This window comes from Solea solea, chromosome 7 (genome assembly GCF_958295425.1).
Source record: "Solea solea chromosome 7, fSolSol10.1, whole genome shotgun sequence".
Taxonomy (NCBI): domain Eukaryota; kingdom Metazoa; phylum Chordata; class Actinopteri; order Pleuronectiformes; family Soleidae; genus Solea; species Solea solea.
In genome coordinates this window covers 8,106,076-8,128,340 of record NC_081140.1, presented here as the reverse complement: position 1 = coordinate 8,128,340, position 22,265 = coordinate 8,106,076, and the positions used below count along the sequence as shown (strand labels likewise).

General features: G+C 38.7%; 1 protein-coding gene across 3 annotated transcripts in view; it reads left to right on the top strand.

Annotated features, from left to right (window-relative positions):
* Positions 1 to 22,265, top strand: part of lsamp (limbic system associated membrane protein) — a 610,217-nt gene that overhangs the window by 540,950 nt on the left and 47,002 nt on the right. For all 3 annotated transcript variants that reach the window (XM_058633310.1, XM_058633309.1, XM_058633308.1), the window contains 2 exons: positions 4,057 to 4,201; positions 8,046 to 8,133. In XM_058633310.1, the coding sequence (XP_058489293.1) occupies positions 4,057 to 4,201; positions 8,046 to 8,133 (233 nt within the window). The remainder of the gene's footprint in view (positions 1 to 4,056; positions 4,202 to 8,045; positions 8,134 to 22,265) is intronic.

Sequence of the window (22,265 nt, the reverse complement as noted above, 5' to 3'; positions counted from 1 at the left end):
CATTAAATACGATTGAGCAGGATTTATTTTTGAAATACACGTCCAGAAAAATATACGCCTCCACTAACAAATCACTGCAAATCGCTAAGCTCATTTGGCTGCTGCTGCTGCGATAGACCATCAACTTACAATTAAAGATATATGAACTTATGACTTATTCATTTTCATCTTCTAGCAACAGCACAAAAAAAAATACCAAACAGAAGGATTTCAGCATCCACTGAGGAAATTAAAGTCTTCAGAATAACGTGGTCCAGTGGACTGCAGTGAAACAAAAATGAAAATGTGCAAACTGATTCCCGATTGTCTCGAGCTAAGGTTCTCTCACAACTTATTTTTTCTGAGATAAATGTGCACTGTGCTCCACTGAATTCAAATGGAGGCTCTGCTCTTTCTCTTTTTTTTTTATCTTTATTTACCTGTTGCCATGGTAAACAGTTGTACCGTAACTCCACTGCTGGCTGTGTTTTATTACTTAACTCATAGTCAATTTATAGGAGCTGATTTAAATAAGCGAACAGTTCCGATTTTTCAAGCGATGAGGGGTATCATTCAGTTTGTTACACCCACTTTTGTACTATTTATTGTATTTATTTGCATTTTCAACATTTGAATTAATTCTATTGCAATCACTCACCTTTTTACTCCTGTTAAAAATTTGTTTTTTTATTTAAATTAGGGCTAAACAATTTCTCGAAATTTTTATCTAAGTCACGATACAGCCAACTGCAATTTCCGCAATATTTCTTAAAGCCAAAATGTGTGTCAAATTACCATTTTAGATTAAATGTATATGCTTCTCACAGATCTGCACAAATATGACACAGTAATCATTCTAAATATGTTATTCATATCAAACTGCAATCATGTAAAAATTACCGTTACCCCTTATATTGCAAACCATTATCGCAATTTCAGTCAAACTAATTGCAATTAGATATTTAAATCAAGTCGTATAAATGCTGCCGCACATTATGCTGTGTATTTTTACTATTTTTACAAAGAGATACAATATAGTTGATATTGCACTGTTTCTGGTGTGTTGAGCCACGTCAAAGGCAATTCTCTGACAATAATGGGTTTTTTTTTTCTGATTCTGATCACACATCATCCTTAAGTCCTGAATTTAGGAAATTCCCCACAGAGGAATAAAAGAGCTGTTATTTCTTTTCATGATGCAACTTCTGTCAGATCCACTCACGGAGTCTAAAATCCCACATTTACAATCCGAAAACCTAAAATTTGCCCTCGGCACTGCAGAAAGTATTCCGCTACGTCAATCAAAAGATTTCTAGTGTGGACCTTGAGTGGTGCCTGTCTGTCATCAGTGATGTTTCATTCAGGAATATGTGTCTTGGATCCGTACTCACAATGTTGAACCAATAAGAATTCATTAAAGCTAACTTAAATAACTATTAATGAATCAATTTAAATCATTGATTTCACTTAATGAATAAAGCATTGATATGTTCTGTGTTTAATTCCTCAATAAAACATTTCCGTATATCAGTTTTTGGAAGGAAACTGCTGTCATATTCTGTTCACGTCTTCTCTTCCTGTCTTCCACTTCCCTGCTTTTCTTTTTTCATCCTCCTCTCAGTTACTTCACGGTAGGAGACTTTTAGGTAATAAGGTAGGAAAGGAAGAAAGCTCAGTGGGGGAAAAAAAAAAAACTAAGATGCAGCCATTCAGTGAGCCAGGGACGTTTATTACTTCACTGCAAACACCCAAACCATGTCACTCTGTATTTCCTACAAAGTCTTATCCTTCATAAATGTCAGATTTAGAACGGCCGCACACACATTTTTCTTTGCAATGAAGTGGTTTTTTTTGCTGGAGAAACCAAAATCATTTTGACAGTGTTTGCTCGAAAAAGGAATGTGTGTTTTGTGCACATTTAGACTTATTTTCGTGGGATTGTAGCTGATGTTTTTGTATCTCCGAGGTCTTGGTGAGAATATTCAAAAAAAAAAAACTTGAACAGATAACTTGCATGAATCATGAGCCACAGTGGCCTATCATTCATGGATGATTTGTTGAGAGGCATAGCACGGTCTACACTAAACTACATTTGAGGATGAAGACTACATGATTACAGGACATTGTGTCTGGAGTAGTTCTGGATGCTTTGGGTCCATCTTTGATCAAGCATCAACAAACACTAACTTCTCTGACTTGCAATTGGTGATATTACAAAACAACTGGAAGGGAACACTTTCCAAAAAATAAGCATAGCCATTTGTCACTCTATGCGGACATAGGGCCCCCAAGCCACCAGGGGGCCCCAAAGCTGCATGTGCAGCCTCATCTGAGGAGAATAAATGAAAAAAATAAATATAGGGTATAGGAATAAAATACGCTGCAATGATGGCAGACAACGCTTTTGCGCAAGTGCACTTTGCATTGATTACGGTTTGTGCTATTGGAAAAATTCCAACGGTTTGTGAAAGCTGGCAAGTTGCCCATCAATGCCAACATGTGGTTATTACGGTAATTTTACTCAGGCTGTTGGAGGAAGTCGGCAAATCAGCGTCTTTGTCACCAGAAAGGGAAAAAGTTGGAAAAATGCCTGTGCACAGTTGGACATTGAGACAAAAACTAAAAAAAAAACTCAAATTTAACACACAAAATCTGGTGTTCATGTACTACGGTACACTACGGTGTTTTTTTCTGTTTGTTTTTTTAAAAAATAAAACTTTTTGTTTTTATTCACTTTAAATTGTTAATGCTAATGTTAATGTTTTGCGTTTAAAGTGTAATAGGGTTGGGATCAAACCATTGTGGTATGGCAAACTAGGGCCCCCAACAGCGTCTTGCACAGGGCCCCCACAAAGCTAGAAACGGCCCTGAAAATAAGGGTCTGCAAAACCCAATTACCATTTTCAAAAACCTTCATCGTACAGAAAGAAATACTATGAAAACCGAACTGGACAACATAAACAATTAAAAATGTTTTCAAGGAAATCTGGATAAAAACTTGGGAGGGGAGAAGTAGAAGGTGTGCCAACACAAGTAAATAATACAGTTGGTTATCTGGACTCCACACAAAGGAAAGAACCTCAACAGTGTTTCAAGCTGCGTGTACAAGCCCTCAACAAATCAGACATCCAACTCCCACTGGGTAACAGGCTGGGGTGACTGCACCACCACTTTTGTGCATCACCCTGGGTCACCTGCCAAAGACAGCAGCACACCACTGCCTCACTAATCTACTCTCTTGTACACCAACACATTGCAAAGCAGTGAGCACAGCCAGGGCTCGGGGAGTTGCCAGAATTTGCATGTGAGACACATCTACTGTCAGCTTGCATTACAGCTGATATCCATTCTCATTGATTCCAACGTCTTCCCACATTTACATTTATTCATTAGGCAGACGCTCGGCTCCCTTCTCTCCCGTGCAAGATGTTTTAGCTCAAGCTTACTTGGCATAATGTTCTGACAGCACGCAACAAGAGGTAAACAAGAGGATAACAGTGTCCTTTCTCCCAGACAGGAATAGGCTCACCTTTTAAAGAAGTTGTGTTTACCAGACAGAAATAAAAGCAGATTTAAAAAAATGTGTAAAATGAGAGAACGAGTCGGAGGACAAGAGTGTCACATTCAGCGAGGGAGAGAAAACGAGATGCTCCTTAACTTTGTTGTCTTAACAGCTACCAAACATTACAGTTACCTTGCTGGTCAGCAGTATCCGATATAACCCTGAATTGTGACAAAGTTTGGTCCATTGTTTCAACACGATTGATTGTGTGTAAATCCTTATTTACAGCAACATGTTGCAATTTTTCGTACTCTAAAATAAGTGCTTTAAAATCAACGTGACGGGTCACTGACTTGTATACTCTACATCGGTCCTTGTACTATGTCAATTTGCTGAGCAGGCAGAAACCCTGTGAAAAGTGTGAAACACAATGATAGGCAGTTACTCAAACTGCCAGAATCACACCCAACAAGGTCAAGATCACTTAAAATTAAACTTAAAACACAACATTTTCACATGTTTTCATATTCCGTCCTCCTAATGAAAGATCTCCCTCGTTCTTGTTGTGCCCACAGGTGTTATGTTGATGACAAAGTGTCCAAGGTGGCCTGGCTCAATCGATCCAACATCATCTATGCCGGTCAAGACAAATGGTCCCTGGACCCCAGAGTAGATCTGGTCACTAAAGGACAGCTGGAGTACAGCCTGCGCATTCAGAAGGTAATGTTGAACTCAAAACTGCACCTCAAATGTTGTGCTTACACTTTTGATTTGTGTTTACGTTTAAATGCGATACTGCTTCTTTGAGTTTGACATTTAGAGATTAATGATTGTGTATCCGCTACATACAAAACACGCAGAAACCAGGGTGGTTAGGTTCGTGTAGTATAAAGAGCAAACTATAAAGATCAGAATTGTGGGCAAGCAGCTGGACTGCCTGTGTCTAAAAGGTAACAATGGATTAATATTTAATGGACTGAATTTGATGGTGATATTGATTGTTGCATTTGACTATCAGCAAGAACTATAAAAGCATTCCTTGTGTTATGAGTCGCTCCGGAAATCCTCATTTAACCCCGCATGGGATAAATCAGCCATTCAAATGATGGTTTTATATAAACCTACCAATCACCTCAGGGTACTTCTTTTTTTTTTTTTACCCTTAGTGCTCTTAGGTGCACCCATGTTTTCTTTTTTACCCTTCTTGTGTGTTGTTGAGTCAAAGTTATGATTCATTTTAAGTAGTGTTATAAAGTAGCAATAATTGTCCAAAGGTCACATAAGAGACCTTTTTTTGTTTGTTTTTGTTCATAAAAATGAGCCAAGTGAACTTTGAACCGTGACGTAATCCGATTTCAAACATTTTTATTACTTTTTGCTCAGGTGTGTTTATATAGTTGGTGAAATTTGATTTTTTTTTTTTATCAGATTGCCTATAAATTGTGCTGGAAAACAAGGATATACGACACTCTATGTTGCACATTCTTATAACCTCTGTATGTACTGTATGTTTAAACATAGTAATGGAAAAAATACACTTGTTGGGTTAAAACAAGTGTATGGGTTAAAATACACTTGTGTATAACCTGTTAACATGTTTGGCAAGTAATATACAAACATACATGGGTTTAGTAAACTTACCAAAATGCTAAATACATAAAAATCCTAAGACAAACGTTAGATATAAACTCTAACAGCAAAGTTATATACTGCATAACACCAAAATAAACAGCAAGAAGCAATTTAACAGCTCCATGTTTTGTCGTGGCTCGTCAGAGATCATTTATTGCCATAAATAACCTTAGCCTATGTCGCATTCACACTCCTTCATATTTGTTTGTTTCCCCTCGTGCAAACTTCCTGCCTGCATCTGTGCTGCGAGCGCTGCCGTAATGAGTGTGAAATGTATCCAAAGGAAAATGTAAATAAGTGACATTCTGACATCCTCACGTTTTACAAGGAAATGTAATTACGTGGGTTATTTGTGTTTATGTATCATAGAGGGGGTGAGGAATGTACAATGTTGACACCAGTGGCCAGGCAGCTCCTAGATTTAAGCTGGAATTATTATTTTTCTCCTGCGTCACTCGGCTGCACGCACTTCACGTTAGAAGCGGTGTCACTTTGGGAAACGATCAAGAAAATGGAAAATAAAAATCCACCGAGCATTATCAACATAGACACACAGTGATGAGACTTGAGAGCAACTAAGTATCTCCAAGGGGAATTTGTTTTAGAGGATCACTTGTGGAGATGTTTTGGCAAAATTCACCCAAAGAACGGAAACTGAAAAATCCCCACGTTGGTGTGTGTGTGTGTGTGTGCATGTGAGTGAATTATCCCTCCCTCCCTGTGTAAGTCAACAACAGCATTTGTGTGTATCTCCACAAAAGCATATTTCCAGCTTAAGGCAATAAAAGCACTTTGGGGAGGATTAGTGAAATTGCAATTTTGTAATTTTATTTAAATGTAAGAAAACACATTGGGCCTTGTGCTGTAATTCAATCAGAATGCCACGACAAGATAATGTTGTTGTTGGTTTTGAATTTACAGAGTTCTTTTTTTTTTTTCCTACTTCAAGACAGAGGGTTTTTTTCTCATTGTTTTTTTTTTTTTTAAGTATGCATAGGACTCTTCAAATAATTTGTCTGTTAATTGTTTGATTAGAAAGTTATCTATTTGCTCTTTACACGGTTAAAATCAGTTTACTGTTTGTTGAGTAGAGGCCAATGTACATTCGTTGGCCACTTTAAGCTTGGTTATGCTTATAGGTTTATTTAATAATAACTTCCTTTATTTATCACTTCTTTAACACAGTCACAAAGTGCTTTACAGAGTAAGAGTGCACACAGTCAATGGGGAAAGAACAACACAATGTGAAAATGACACATGCCGTCATGGGTTTTGAGGAGTGATTTCAAAGTTCCTCAGGCAGGGAGTTCCAGAGCTGTGGAGCTCTGACCGGAAACCTCCGATTCCCTTTAGTGACCAGACTAAAGGGAATCGGGAATTGATGTCGAGACACTGTACACATAAATGCTGAAATAGGGAATAGTTGGAAGGAGTATGGATGGTCCTGCCTGAGGAGCCAAGGCAGCAGCGAAGGTTATCAAGTGCAATTTAGATCAATTATGTACAAACGTGAAAGGCCATGTATTGCTTTAAAAGTAATTAGTAAGACTAATTAGTGATAAGTAAATTAGTATTTCAGAGGCGGTCTCTGAAATACCCAGCCCAAGTGTAACTAATAATATGATCAGTGAGTGAAAAACATGAAATTGTAATGGCTGAATCTAAAACAGGGGGCAAAAAAAGAAACTTCACACATGAACTTCTTACGTCAGGTGCATAAAGAGGAAAACATGGATCGGTGCGTAGTGAGGAGACTTGGCTAAACTTGCAAGAATGATTTTATTGTTGCAACGTTTCAGGCAAACCTTTGTCTGGGACCAAAGCGCTGCAGCGATTAAATCATTCTTGCAAGTTTAAAACGTGTGCGAGAGTCTCCTTTGCTTCTCAGTGGCTGAATCTAGAAACGGTTCACAGAACAGCTGCCAGCTTGCCCACATCTGAGAGGTTCCAATAATTCTTTATTATTTGTCATTTCTCAGAATCATAATCCTTGTACGGCGGAGGAATTAGGGCCAAAGTGAATCATTTTTTTTAAAAATCTTTCGAGAATAAAGTCATAATATTATGAGAATAAAGTCATAATTATTATTCAAGCAAAATCTCAGATGATCAGCTGCAACCTGCGTCATGATGAGAAACGCAGAGCCTTTCGCGAAGTTACATTTTGATTGGGAAAATAATTCATATTTTTGGCACAGCAGCACCACATTATCTTTAGCATCAACAGTTTGAAAAGATTGTGCAAGAAACTGAGTCTGTTTGGAAGAAGGAATCACAGACTTGGAGAAAGTCATCTCTTTTGTGGACTGGAGGAGAAAATGGCTGAAAGTGATAGTGGTTACATCTGTGTTCTGTTGCTATTTAATAATAATACATTAAACAATGCTAAAAAAAAGAATCTCATAATATTATGACTTTATTCTCTTAAAATTACGACTTTATGCTTGTAAAATTACAACTTTATTCTTGTAAAATTAGGACTTTATTCTTGTAAAATTACGACTTAATTCTCGTAAAATTACGACTTTATTCTCATTCCCTCTTGTAAAATTACGATGAATCTGATACCAAAAACAAAGACAGAAACGGAAAAATTAATCAATATGAAAAAAAGGGCATTTTTCCGTTTCTGTCTTCTAGTGATTTTAATTTTGTTATTATAACTACAAAATGGAAAAAAAATCATTTTTTTTAAAATTTAGTCAATCCCTTTATGACATTGACAAAGAAAAAAGCCTTGTAATTGAATTTTAATGTTTGTATTTTGAAACGAAAATTAAATAACCATTCATTTTTGTCTTTAAATATCCGTTTGTGAATTGAAAATTGAACGACCAAAAGATACACGGACCCCACTGCTCTGTCATTGCAATTACAACATGTCCTTGCTTTTAAACTAATAAAAATCAATATTGCATTGTGTGATATACAGGTGGACGTGTATGACGAGGGCTCATACACCTGCTCCATACAGACCAAGCAGCAGCCCAAGACCTCGCAGGTCTACCTCATCGTACAAGGTAAGACTTCCTTCCACAAACAGCAGGGAAATACAAAAGCATTTCCACTGGGAGAGATTAAAAAAAGATCCATTGTATACGGAAACTTTCCCCTTATTACATCTGATCACATTTTCAGGGATATTTCAAATATCTCTTAATTGTGAGATGTACGGTATCACTGTCACCATGTGTCCCCCAAGGTGTCAGTGATGATTTATATGAATGTAAGTTGTCAAAAACAAAATGCTTTATGTCACAAACGCCTCCTATACAGCCACGTCATTTCTTCTCCAATTTCAAAAGAATCTTAAGTGCACTTGAATTGCCTTCAGTAGCAGGTGACAGGTGTGTGTGTGTGTGTGTGTGTGTGTCACATGTTAAAGAACACTAAACTCCAAACCCCTCAGAATGTGCTTAAATTGTCTCTTTATTGTACCCAGAGTTAAAGCAAGATGAAGGAAAAAAGCCCTGAGTTTTAATGCACCACAAACCAGAAAAGCACACAAAAGTTTTATGCCAGTTTCCCACTGCTCAAGCTATTCAATTGTGCCTTATTTTTATGCCCCGTTTTATTGCATTTTTAAATCTAGTTTATTTGCATCTTTTAGATTGCCCCGTGTTTCTCTTTCTGCTCTTCCTTTTTGTATCTTAGTACTTTGAATTTCCCCTTTTTAGATGTATATTGTCTTACTTTAGTGCCACAATTAAGGCTGGATTTGCATCCGTGCAAAGTGGGCCTCTAGTTTCCTCCCATATCGTTCTACGTAACTGGATTAACCCGCACAGAGGACCAAACTGTCACTCAAAGAAAAGCACGATTTCTATGACCTTGATTGTTTTAAGCTCATAAGTTGTGTTTTCATCAGTTTGCAAGTAATTAACACACTGGAAGTGTGGGGGCAGCTGGTATTATCCTAAGACAGTTTTCTTTTTTTTATTATTTATTTGTTCAGCAGCAGAAAAAGTGTAAAAAAAAAAAAAGATTGCTATTTTGAAGATGCTGAATTTCAGGGAAAAAACTCTCCAATATTAATATTCAGTAAGCAGGAGCCACATTAGACTTTTTGGCATTTTGCTTAATAAATAACTCATGATTAATCACTTATCATTAAGTGGATTTATCCATGTCTTATTTTCAGCTTTTTCCATTAACAAATATTTATGCTGTGGCCCTTGTGGGGGTTAATTTAGCTGCAGCTACACTGCGACAATAATTTAATCTCATCTGAGGAATAGTTTGACGTTTTCCGGTTAATCTCCTGTCCCCTTTCTTGATAGTAATTATTTAATGAGAAGATTAATGCGACGCTCATTAGCTACTGTGGTCAGCACAAGCCCAAGTTGATGTGTTTTAAACTGTGGATATTGTGTGTGATAAAGAAGCAAGATCATGTGTTGAGTGGTGAACTTTAGAGGTGAATTTTATTAGTTTGGCTGACTGTTTCCATCCATCCATCTTCTACTGCTTTATCCTCCACATGAGGGTTGCGGCAGGGTACACCCTGGACAGTTCACCAGTCCATCACAGGACAACACATAGAGACACTCTCACATTCACACCTACGGTCAATTTAGAGTGTCCACTTTACCTAATCTAATCCCCATATTGCATGTTTTTGGACTGTGGGAGGAAACCTGAGAACCTGGAGAAAACCTGCGCACACACGGGGAGAACATGCAAACTCCATGCAGAAAGGCCCTTCTTTGGACTGGGTCAAGAACCCTGGTTTTCTTGCTGCAAAGGCAAGAGCGCTAACCACTACAGCAACTGTGTGGCCCCTGACTGTTTCCCTTGTGAAGAAACAGCAAATTCCCCAAAACATTGTACTGCTCCACTACCTATTGTGTGTAGAGCACAGTCACGGATCGTTTCTCTGTGTCCTCTTTGTCCCAGTTTGGACCTGGTGTTAACATCAGAGAGATGGGATCACAAGTAGACAGCACTGTAGCCGTGGCTGTGAATTAAATCCACGTTTTGGCTCTTAGAAATGATGACATCAGCTGAGGAGGTGATCCCTAATGAGTCCGATAGGGGATTATTGAGTTCACAGACCTGAACAGATCTTCATACCAGGGTCTGAACAGGCTCTTCCTGTCTCTTACAAGACGCCGTGTAATGAAGAGAGAAATGGTAAAATCCTAGCAAAAAAAAAATCCGGCTCATTAACACCCATGTTCTGATCTTCTCACCTCTCAGTGTTACAGCATGTGCAGATGTGAGCTATAAATTCTCTTTGTTATCCACAGAGATACACGACAGACGTGTGTGTGCAGTGACCAGCCTCAGTGCATTTTCTCCTTCGTCGATTGCACGATCACTCAGACGCTTTTCTTTTAACTGCCCTGTCTGTTTTAAACTTAAACTGCGTTACGTGAAACATGACCCCAGATAAATATAACGGGCTGTCAGTAGAGGCAGCGCTCACGATGTAATTCCACCGCACACAATAGCGTCTCGTACGTCCATGAACCCAAGATATCGTCCATTAATAGCATTTTTAAAGGTCAATATATGAAATGATGCTCCTCTTCGGGGATCCACGGCACCATATCGCCTCTCCTTCCCAGAATCCATTGTGTCCGATTATTCAGCCGTTGATCATAGGAATGTCTCGCGTTGACTTTCAGAGTTTCTGTCGGCGGCCTCGTTTATCACAGCTAATGCGACAGTTATAGCCAAACATTGATTCTGCTGCTTTCTTTCCCTGCTATTTTTCCCTCTGCTGTGCCTCTCAAAGTCCCATTTCATTTCCCTGCCATTGTTCAGCTCATCTGTTGTATTCCCCCAATATGTGGGTGTAATCTTCTCCTTGAGGTTGAGTTCAGCATCTTTCATCTAAATTACACTGCTGGGCTGGAGGAACAGGTTTCTGGCAATTAGCATGAATGTGTGTAAATTTGACTTATTCTTACACTGGACAAATATTCGAACACTGCATCACTTCTTTATCTGTAGCTTTTTAGTTTTTACATACACACTTTTCCACACTTCTTGTTGGTTTATATCTACCACGAAAGCGATCAATGTATCTTCTTGAGTGGCTGCTCTATACCATCTAAACTAACCTCTGCAAAACCCAATCTACTCTGCAGGATAATAATTCAGCCTGCCTTCATCTTTTAATGGGTACAAAAATGTTCTAAGCATCAAACATTGCCCCTGGTTACAGACCCAAGACTGGGTTCACATAACCAAAGCTGACAATTTTCTGCTTGCAGGGACAGGGAAGTAATTGGAAAACAAATGATCAGACAAAGTAAATTTGTGGTGGATGAGAAAGAGGCAAACTCGCAGGGCCCAGGCGCCTGGTACCGAGCAGCAGGGTCACCGCACATGACAAGAATTTCAATATAATGACACGCTTTTGACTTTTATGAGAAAGTTTAGTCAATGGGCGAGTCATCCATGTCATGGTAGTCTTGTGTTAGGTTCTTGAATCTTCAATCTTCAACTGCGTTCGTTTTTAGCACTTAAAGTCTGTAGAAGACAATGACAGGTTTATGTTTTGATCAGCGAGTTAAAATATGTTCTATCATATATAATATAAGTTTGAATGTGATAGCTAATGTGTTTTTTCTGTCAGCTTTTTAAAAATAAATTGTGTTTTTAGTAGGGGAACTGTGTAAATCTCTTTTGTACAGAGGCAACACTGAATAGTGAATTATGATATCACCCCATTAAAAAGACACAGTTTGAAGAGAATGAAGAGTTTACATAAAATTCAACGTCCACTTTTTGATCCTTGAGCTAAAGCTTTCTTGATGTCCTGCACTTTCTCCTTACTGCATTCTGCACTAAGTGTTTTTCGGTGAAATAATTTGCGATGAGAGCTGAAGACATGATAAATGGCTAATGAAACAGAATCAATCATGTTAGAATTGACATGAATTACATATTTCCTTTTTATGTTGAATTGCTCATATAATTACTGAACATTATGGCTCCTACAACAAATTGAATTGAATAAAGATGGATCGTCTCATATAATTCAGTGGTTTTTATTCAGATGCATAATGTCAGGTGTAAGCATGTGATGGAATCTCTTGAGACACTCTTTGAGAGTTATTACCTGCACCTTCAGTAAGATCACTGAACGCACACAGCTCATAACGCACGCAGTAATCTCAAGTATACAATATATGCAATGACCTATTGATTAATTTTTAATTGTAAAGGCATGTGTTGTCAGCACCAGCGACCCTCATGTGGAGGATAAAGTGGTAGAAGATGAATGAATGTTGGCACTTTGTGCTGTGTGCATTGCATGTGTGTGTGTGTGTTGTCTGTTTCCTTTAGCCTTTATATCGCTGTTCCATCCTATCCCCCACATGAGGCTCACGGGGGTGCTGTGCCAATCTCAGCTGACATAGGGTGATAGGCACGGTGCATCCTGGACAGATCACCTGTCCATCACAGGGCCACATAGAGACAAACAACCACTCACTTTACCTACAAAGATATTGCATGTTTTTGGACTGTGGGAGGAAACCGGAGAAAACCCCCCCACACACACACACGGGGAGAACATGCAAACTTCATGCAGAAAGGCATTGTTCGGACCAAGTCTCGAACCTGGTTCTTCTTGCTGCAAAGGCAAGAGTGCTAACCACTACACCAACTGTGTGGCCCTGTATTGCTGTTATTTTTTTTAGAAAACATGCTTATTTTAACCACTGCACTGTCTTGGTTAAAAACCATTTTGATTTAAGTCAGGAACCAGTTTAGTATATTAAACTTACACTCATAAATATCACTCTAATGATTGCAGGGCCAATTAGTTCGACCAGGCAAAGCAAGTCCGACACTTCATGAACGTAATGATTTTTTTGCACAGTCACCAGTGAAATTTACATTTTTAGTTCAGTCCATGAACTTTGGCTAATCTAAAGTTATTTTTCAGCACTGTGAGTCACTTGGAGTATTATTTTGACTATTGTCCATGGTACCATCATTCCGTGGGAATATCCTGGTATCTCCTGGATAGGGAAACACAGCATTAAATGTCTGTGGTTTCCACACAGTGTCGTTCCTTGTGAGTACATCAACACATGAAATCTAAGATTTGCATCATAGCAAACCTCAAATTTCCTAAACATCATTCTGAGTGTAAAAACGAGATTTGAATTATGTGGAACACATTCCTATTCTTGGAATATTTGAGATTTTTAAAATGCTTAAATTACGATGATCATATATTGTATTCTGCTCTCTAATTTAGAACTATAATGTCACACCTCACATGTAACGTGATGTAACAAAATTGTTACATGGATGTGTTGTAAAATTAGACATTACACACTGGGTTTTCAGAGTTCAGGTGTCTTATTTTACATGAGGCATGTTTGCCTGCGGAAATTAGTATTCATTTTAAAACTTTAAGTGCTGCCACACAGAACCATTAGCATTACTGTAGACACGTATTCAAATCCCTAGATTATATTATTTAAGAGAATTTGCTGCAAATACTTTTTTTATTGCATATAATAAGGAGGTGCACTAAAATGTAACAGGGAGGCATTTTTTTCGTTAGGTCTAAAAAAACATGCACATATATAAGCCGAAACATAGACACAATCCCCACCTCAATAATTTCCCCACATTCATTTATACAACCATCCACAGCTGCACGAGCAAAGTCAGCACAATCTAAATACTTTATCATGAAACGCAGAGGCTGGAGAGTGATTCATTCATCTCAGGAGGACCTCTTATATCTCTCATCCCACAGAAGTGGAACTTTTTATTTCATTTTGCACTCAGCGTAACTGACAGTGTGTCTGCGGCCTGCTGATTGCAATCAGAAATAGTTTTTTCTATTTGTTAAACTGTGCTTCCCATCAGTGTATCCACCATTCAGTGTTAATTTACTGCTCCAGTAATAAAAGCATAATAATAACCAAGGCTAGTGAGTGAGTTAACTTGCACTGTGGATGCTTTCATATCAGTGGCCTTCACACAGCCACAGTAAACCTCAATTTAATTCTGTTAAATCTTGTAGTCGGCACTGAAGCACCAATAGTTTGGATTTTGACATGATTTTTCTGTGCAGAGTAATTACACAATAAATGAATGTAGATCTGTGTGCATGCATGTTTCTCACTCAGGGTACTAACCTACAGAGCCCTAGACATAACATGGTGGTGGGAGGGAGGCACAACCTGTGCACGAAATACTAATTAATAATATTAATATCATTCCCATGAATTACTCTGAGAGCTGCGTAAGCAAAAAGTTGTGCTAGACGGATGAAGCTGCACCATGGACTGAGAGAGTATGATTTATTTTAGGTTGGGAATGAGTTACAAAGATATTCTCAAAAGCCCGGCATTGCTTCCGTGATTTAAATGAAACATTGTTGAAACACATGCAAGACATATTTAATAGAATTATATTATATAAAAGCACATTATGGTGTAGTATCATGTACAGTTTAATGTTTAATGACACTGCAATGTATTATAGTGAAGTTATTGACAATTATGATATAATATTATTATTATTAAATATTCACACAAAATATATAAAAGCATATTTTTTTCCCACTGAGTGGTGAAGTATAATCCAAAGGAACCGTGAGGTGAGTTTAATGGCAGTACACTGTATCATAGTATAGTCATTGAATATTATTTTGTTTCACATTTGCTGCCTTCATGGTTTATTTTCTTTCCTTTTGAATCTAACTTTTCACTCTAGTGAATCTAATCTAGTCTAATCTAATGTAATCTAATCTAATTCAACCGGTTCAAATCAGCATTGCTTGGTTTCTGTGACCTCTGGATTAAAAACAGCATTTTAATATACAGTGATATTATGATTTATTACAATGTAAAGGTACAATATTTAACCCTTTAACACCGAGCATATCGCAGACGACACGTTTGCGCAAGGGCACTTTGGATTACCATAGTTGCGCTACAGTCTGTGCTATCGGAAAAATGCCAATGGTTTCTAAAAGCTGAGAAGTTGCACGTCAAGGCCAACATGTGGTTATTACGGTAATTTCACTCGTGCTGTTGCAGGAACCCGGCGAATCGGTGTCTTTGTCACCAGAGAGGAGAGAGTTGGAAAAACGCCAGTACACAGTGTCCATTTTGTGTCCTGTTTTTGGACATTGAGACAACATTGTTATTTTTTTTAGTTTTTGTTAGTTTGATTCTGTTCAAATTTAACACACAAAATCTGGGGTTTGTGTACAACTGCACTGTTTTTTTCTAAATAAAACTTTTTATTGTTTTTCTTCATTTTAAATTAATTAATACACTATTTTAACATGCGGTAAATTGTAAATAACTCCCAGATATTGGAAGTTATTCTGGAAAAATGGGCAGAAGCACTTACTCGCAGGATATTTTTTTGGCCCTTTTATGCTTAAAATAAGCAAAAAAGTCGAGACGGACATTTTGAGGCTTCAGTGTTAATAGTTAAAATTTCTGCATTGAATATGTAAAAACGATGAGACAAATGTTACATAATTTGTCAAGTAGTGTGCTTACATTAGCCAAAATCATTTTCATACTTTAAAATCCATAGCTATCCTTATGTCCTTTTAAAGGTCAGTCATCATCTACCGCTTTATCCTCTGCCAGAGGGTCGCGGGGGGTGCTGTGCCAATCTCAGCTACATCGGGCGATAGGCGGGGTACACCCTGGACAGTTCGCCAGTCCATCGCAGGGCCACACACAGATAGAGACAAACAACCATTCACTCTCACACTCACTCCTATGGTCAATTTGGAGTGTCCAATTTACCTATCCCCACATTGCATGTTTTTGGACTGTGGGAGGAAGCCGGAGTACCCGGAGAGAACCCACGCACACACGGGGAGAACATGCAAACTCCATGCAGAAAGGCCCTTGTTCCAACCGGGGCTCGAACCCGGGTCTTCTCGCTGCAAGGCGAGAGTGCTAACCACTACATCACCGTGTGGCCCCCTTTTAAAGGTAATCGACCATTTCATTTTTGTTGCCTTTAAATGACATCATTATATGCTTTAACAATCTCTGCTATAATCTTCCGACGCAAACCTCCCATAAAACATCAGAGTGAGGAAGGAAATATTCAGCATTACTAGTGAGCCAGTGTGTTGTCTGTAGTTTTATTTTAGTTTTAATTTTATTTTATTGTGTGTAGTTTAAGGAGGGGCATCTCTAGCATGATTCCAATATTCAACAGGATTATTTGTTGAATAATTTTCTGAATTCCAGTGCATGAGAGCTAATGAAAGAAATGCAGGGTTCACAGTAGGTTAAACCCTGCTAAATGTCATCCCTTCTGTGGGATGTACACTGTCTTCATAGTTCATTCAATAAAACTCTTAAATTTAATAAATTCTGCAAACACAGATGCAGTCCATTCAATAAATGCTTGCTGCTGCCACCATGTAATAATAGATGCACCAAATTAGGTCGCTATTAGAGTAGAATTTTTTTTTTAAGTCAATGGAATCATTGATGAATAATGTTTCAGTTTTGTATCTCTTTAATATAATTAATAATAGTCACTTTTATCGTTTTTTTTTATTAATAAACAAATAATTCATGCCCATCTGCCGCCCATAGTAATTGTCACTCATGGATCATGACAACTCACTGCTGATTGCTGTGCATTCTGCCTCATAAAGCACAGGGGAACCAAATGAGGCAACAAGGCAATAATTCCCATGATCCCACACTGCTTCCTGACGTCATAAAATTAGGTCTTTAGTGGCCTTGCTGATATTAAAATCATAAATAATATGGTAGCAGTCTGTGAAATAATTCTCTTGTTAAAGTTTCTCCAAATAATACTCTCATTTCACTGAAGCACAGAAAACATGACAAGCCATATTCACTGAACTGTATATTCTGGCAGATTTTCATTTCAACATAATCATTCTTTTTTTTGTTGGGTTTATGACCAGAGCCAGGGTGGCTGGGCAATCTGAATTAGATCTTAAATCCACAAGTTATTGCCCAATCCTTCCTTGTGAGCAGCGTTCTCTCCGAGACAAATTGCATTATCCATTCATAAATGTCACAGGACCAGTGACTGTAAAGTAGTAAAGTGAATAATCCCATAAGCAGCTGTTCCCTGGTTGTCGTGACCCGCATTCAATTTGCTGTGTCCATTGAAAAGTGACTTATCGTAATGTACTGCAGAACTTGCTCTGGAGCATCAGAATTGACAGAATTACGGCAACAATTGGGATGTTGTTCGTTTTTGGTCACGCCATAAAACCAGTATAATACAATCAGTCTGGTGCACTGTTGCACTTATGTTTACTTTACTTGTAAACAAAGAACTCCATTTTGCAACATATTCCCCTCAAGCATAGTGGTTGTTTTAACCTCTTTTTTTGTTTGTTTCACTATGGAAAATGCCCTTTTCCCTGTTTTTTAAAAATATGAGCTTTAACGTCAACACTCTCTCTCATTCAGCCACGGGGTACAACCTTTATCCCTACTTGGCATGTATGAATTTTTAATGAAAAGATACCAACCATAAAAAAAAAGCCTGCCCCTTCCACACTTATCCATCTTTCCTCTGTCCTTATATCGCAGCGCTGTGTTATTTAAAGTGCTAATCCGCCAAACTCTCTGAAGGCAAACATGTGAGCACTCTTGCAAGAGGGAGCAGGTGTGCAAGGACGCATGTGTCTGTGTTATTGCACATCATTTTCTTTGCCATAGTCTTTGCGAGGATGAGACTGACCTTTTGGATGGTATCATGGGACAGTCGGAATCTTTTAGCTGTGCCTGTGACGCTCTTTATCCACTATGTTCTCCATCTCTCCCCATATTTCCATCTGCCGTCTGCACACCTGTGATTTATTGAGCAGTGGTTCCTTCACTCTCACTACATGTGTGCATACATAGATTAAACAATGGCTCTGTTCAGCTCATGTAAGTGTGCACACGAAACTAAATAGAACTTAGCCATCATAAATTTGATTATTTATACCTTATTTATACCTTTCCTATGACTTGTCAGAATGTCACGTGCATAAGGCCCATAGACAGATGGACAGACAAATTAATAGACATGCACAGGCTAGGCTATATTGATTTCAGATATCAGCAGTGCATCTATATGGAATTAGATTTGTGTCAATAATTCTAAACAACACTTTTCACAAAGCAATCAACACTTTTTAAGAAGCAAAACAAAATTTGATTTCATTGAAAAATATTGTATTTTATTGTTTAAAAATAGATGTTCTTTGCACCATGTTTTTCTGTTTGCTGGTGGGCCTTAGAAAGCTGCCTGTTGATTGGCTACTGAGTTTTGGAGTGACAGCTCAATGGGACTGGAATAATCACGGACTTGGAGTCGCTGCCCATCTGGAACTCGTTTCCCAATTTTTCCCCGTCAACATCTGACAAAATAATTGTAAATATCTAACGTTTGTCAGATTATAAACATTAGATACTCACAATTATTTTATGCGTGCAAAACTATAGTCACGGTGCAAAGAACAAGTGAGGGAGTGCAAAGAACAAATCAGGGAGCGAAATAACAAATCAGGGAGGGAGCGCAAAGAACAAGTGAGGGAACGCATAGAACAAGTGTATTTTCAAACAATAAAATACAATATTTTATGATTAAATACATTTTTTGTTGCTTTCTTGAAAGGTTTTGTTTGATTCATGAAACGTGTTGTTTGAAAATATTGACACAAATATAATTCCATACTAGCCACATGATCAAACCCACATTCACATTGTTGCTTATATTGCCACCAGCCGTTGAGCTCAGACAAAAGTCGTTTTGCAAGACGATCCCTTTTCGCCTGTGTGAAACTGTCACGATAACAGAAAGCAATTAGCCTTCCACTCGCCAGAGTAAATGGTTTGTATTTATATAGCGCTTTTCTGGTCTTGATGACCACTCAAAGCTGCTTAACACTACAGTTTTGCCATTCACTCACAGGTTCAGCGCATCCATGTGCGGCACATTTTCTTTCCTATCACGTGGGTGTGTATTAAGTGTCTTGCCCAAGGACACATCAGCATGTAGACTAGCTGAACCCGCAACCTTCAAGTTGAGAGCGGACTCGCCCTACCACTGAGCTACCGTCACCCCCAAAGACAACAAATAGTCGCCCTCACTCTCACCGAAGACAAAGCTTTTGCTCATCAAGGACTTTCCAGCAACTGAAGAGTGCATGGCACTCAAAGCCTTGAACACAATTTACTCTCTGTCCAGTGTCCAAGTGTTTATTGCATACAATACACCGGGATTGATGCCACCTACACTGCAATTTACAATATATCAAAACTGAGCAGTGATGTGGATAAGGCTGTTTATCAATGTCTCTTACAAGTTGACAGTTATTTAGATACATGACCTTGGTCAGATGAAACAAATTATAAATATATTACGCCGATGTTTGGATTGTGCAGTTTGTCAGCTCCCATAAAGCAACAGCAGGCAACCGTTTTCTTAAAAGGAGTGTATGACCTCTGTGTTTTTATGATAATTTTTCTCAGTAAATTGATGGCTGTCCGTAAGACTTAAAATGGGGAATGAAGTAGGTCAAAGCTTGGGCCGCACACGTCCAGGAAATTGGACAAATTAAACATTTTATGAATTTAAAACTGTTGAAGTCAGTGGTCATGATTATCATGCTTTTAGTTTCCTCTGTGAATTTTTACATCCTTAATTTCTTGCCCCTTCCATACAAAACTATCTACAATGTTCATCATCAACGGTACGTACTCACTGGCTCTGGTGTTTGGTGCACTGCAGGCAGTGTATACTGAATTTTAGAGCTTTTTCACAGTGAACAGCTGCTGCAGTATAAAATAACACAAGTAAAATGTGAGGGTGCAGGAAAGATATGACCCAAATGCAGTATAGTATTGACACAAAAAATAGTCTTGAATAAAAAAACAAACTAAATAAATAAAAAAGCAAAAATAACCTAAAGCCCAAAGAGTATTGCGGGAACAGAACATGAGGACACAAGAAACAGAACATACTAAGACTGACAAAGCGACTGTGGAGCACAGAGACTAAATGGACCAGGTAGTCAGGAAAAATTATAAGGCACAGGTGAATCACATCCGGGCGGAGCAGGACAAACACTGTAGATATAGCTAGACAAGATACAGACCAGTAGGAGCTACAAAATAAAAAATAACAAGGAAACCATGAGCAAAGAACTAAAATAACCCAAGTCCATGTAAACAACAACAGAAAGTGCAATAAACCAGAAGAAAACACTCTTTGTACTTTATTTTCAGCTTTTAATCTTTACAGGCATCTCCATACTTCCTGCCCATGCATGCAAGCGCTATCACATTCTATTCCATCCCAATAATTTTTCAGCTGCATTTGACTTTAAGCATGGAGTCCGCACTTATCGTGGTGAATACAGGTTGGTAACATCGTTTATGTCACATGGACCAAAGCTTACTCATGGATGCAGGATGTGAAGAAGCAATCAAAATAAGAGATTTGGGGTTCTTGAAAACCTCCCAACAAACCCACCAGAAGCATTTGTGTGATGGGCCAGCAGTAAGCCAATGTACCCCACTGTGCCTGCCACGCCAGCTACGAGACACAGATCTGTGTGCAACAGCCCTCCAGGAACAAGACTGCATGTCACCGTCACATTGTCCATTATTTCATACAGCTACGCAACTGAATGAAGTTGAGGAATAAGAGAGAAAGAGAGAAGGAGAAAGCAGCCACACACATTTACCAATGCCTTTGAACCTTCATAATGAAACTGACTCCTTGAAGTTTTAATGAAAGCAACAATTTACCATTCCCTTTTTCTCCCTGGGCTACTGAGCTTATGTTGCTTAGACTGGATCTCTGAAAGAAAAAAAAAAAAAAAAAAATGCAGCCTCCTTTAATCTTCTTTATGCTGGCTGTGAGAAGTGCTCTCATGCATTTAAATGGGGCCATCCCATGGGCAGCCATGACAGCCGGGGTATTTGCTGGGGATGCAGGTGAGCCTCTGCGGCCATATTTCACTGACTAACCAGGCGAGCCACTGGCCATCAGTTCTGACCAGCATCTCCCCCGGTCTTATCTCTGATATGGAGGAGTACTATTTCTTTCTCCATCACGTCCTCTCCCCACACACATAACTATTACTTGTATAGAACCTGCCAGTATCCTTTCCCTCCATCTTGTTTCCATCATCTAAGTGACCTGGGCCTGTCAGATAAATGAACAACTCCTTGGAACTCAAGCCTGTGAATGCACATGGAAGTGAGATTGAGTGGCACAGTTAAACCTGACCTCACTTGCTTTCTCCAAGAGGTAAAGACGAGGTTAGTTTGTGTGCAGAGGTATTGTCAGTGTGTGTCTGAAATCATACAACATGTAGCACTGCCTATGTGGTCCTTCTTGTGATTGCCTTCTGAGGATGCCTCCCTCATGCGTTCTAACCTGTGCTTTCCCCATTTCCCCTGCTGTGGCTTAATAGAAAGTCGCCAGCTTTTTCTTTGCCCTACCACCAGAGTGGGTGGCTCGTCAGTGAGGGGCGCTAGGACGTCACCTCTATGGAATTAGATTTGTGTCAATATTTTCAAACAACACTTTTCATGACATTTTTGAGCTCCCTCATTTGTTCTTTGTGCCAATGTTTTTTGTTTGCGATTCTGACCACGGGCAGGCCTTAGAGAGCTGCCTACCGATTGGCTACTGAGTTTTGGAGTGACAGCTCAATGGACCGGAAGTCATCAGAAGCTTAGAGTCACTGTCTGTCTGGAACTTATAATTGTAAGTAACTAACGGTTATAAACGTTAGAAACCTTTTGCATAATTTTGTCAGATATCGACAGGGAAAAGTTGGGGAACGAGTTCCAGACGGAAAGCGAGTGACTACTTCTGTGTTGTTTGCTTGCTTTGTGAAAAGTGAAAATATTGACACCAATCTAATTCCATACACCTCCATCAACAATGCAGACAAAAGAAGGCAATTTATGTTCCACATAAATAATGAAAAAATTAAATTAAAAAGGATTACTTACACATTGTGTGGCGTGTACTTGTTGTGCACACTGTTGTTTGTATTTAGTTAACTACTTACGTTTCCTGGTAACATGCATTTACCATGATGTGGTAACATGAGTGTGTATGACTGTCCTTTAACTTTTGGTAAGCAGATGACCTGGTGCTGCTCTCTCATTGGTTGCATCCACATCCCTCTGGC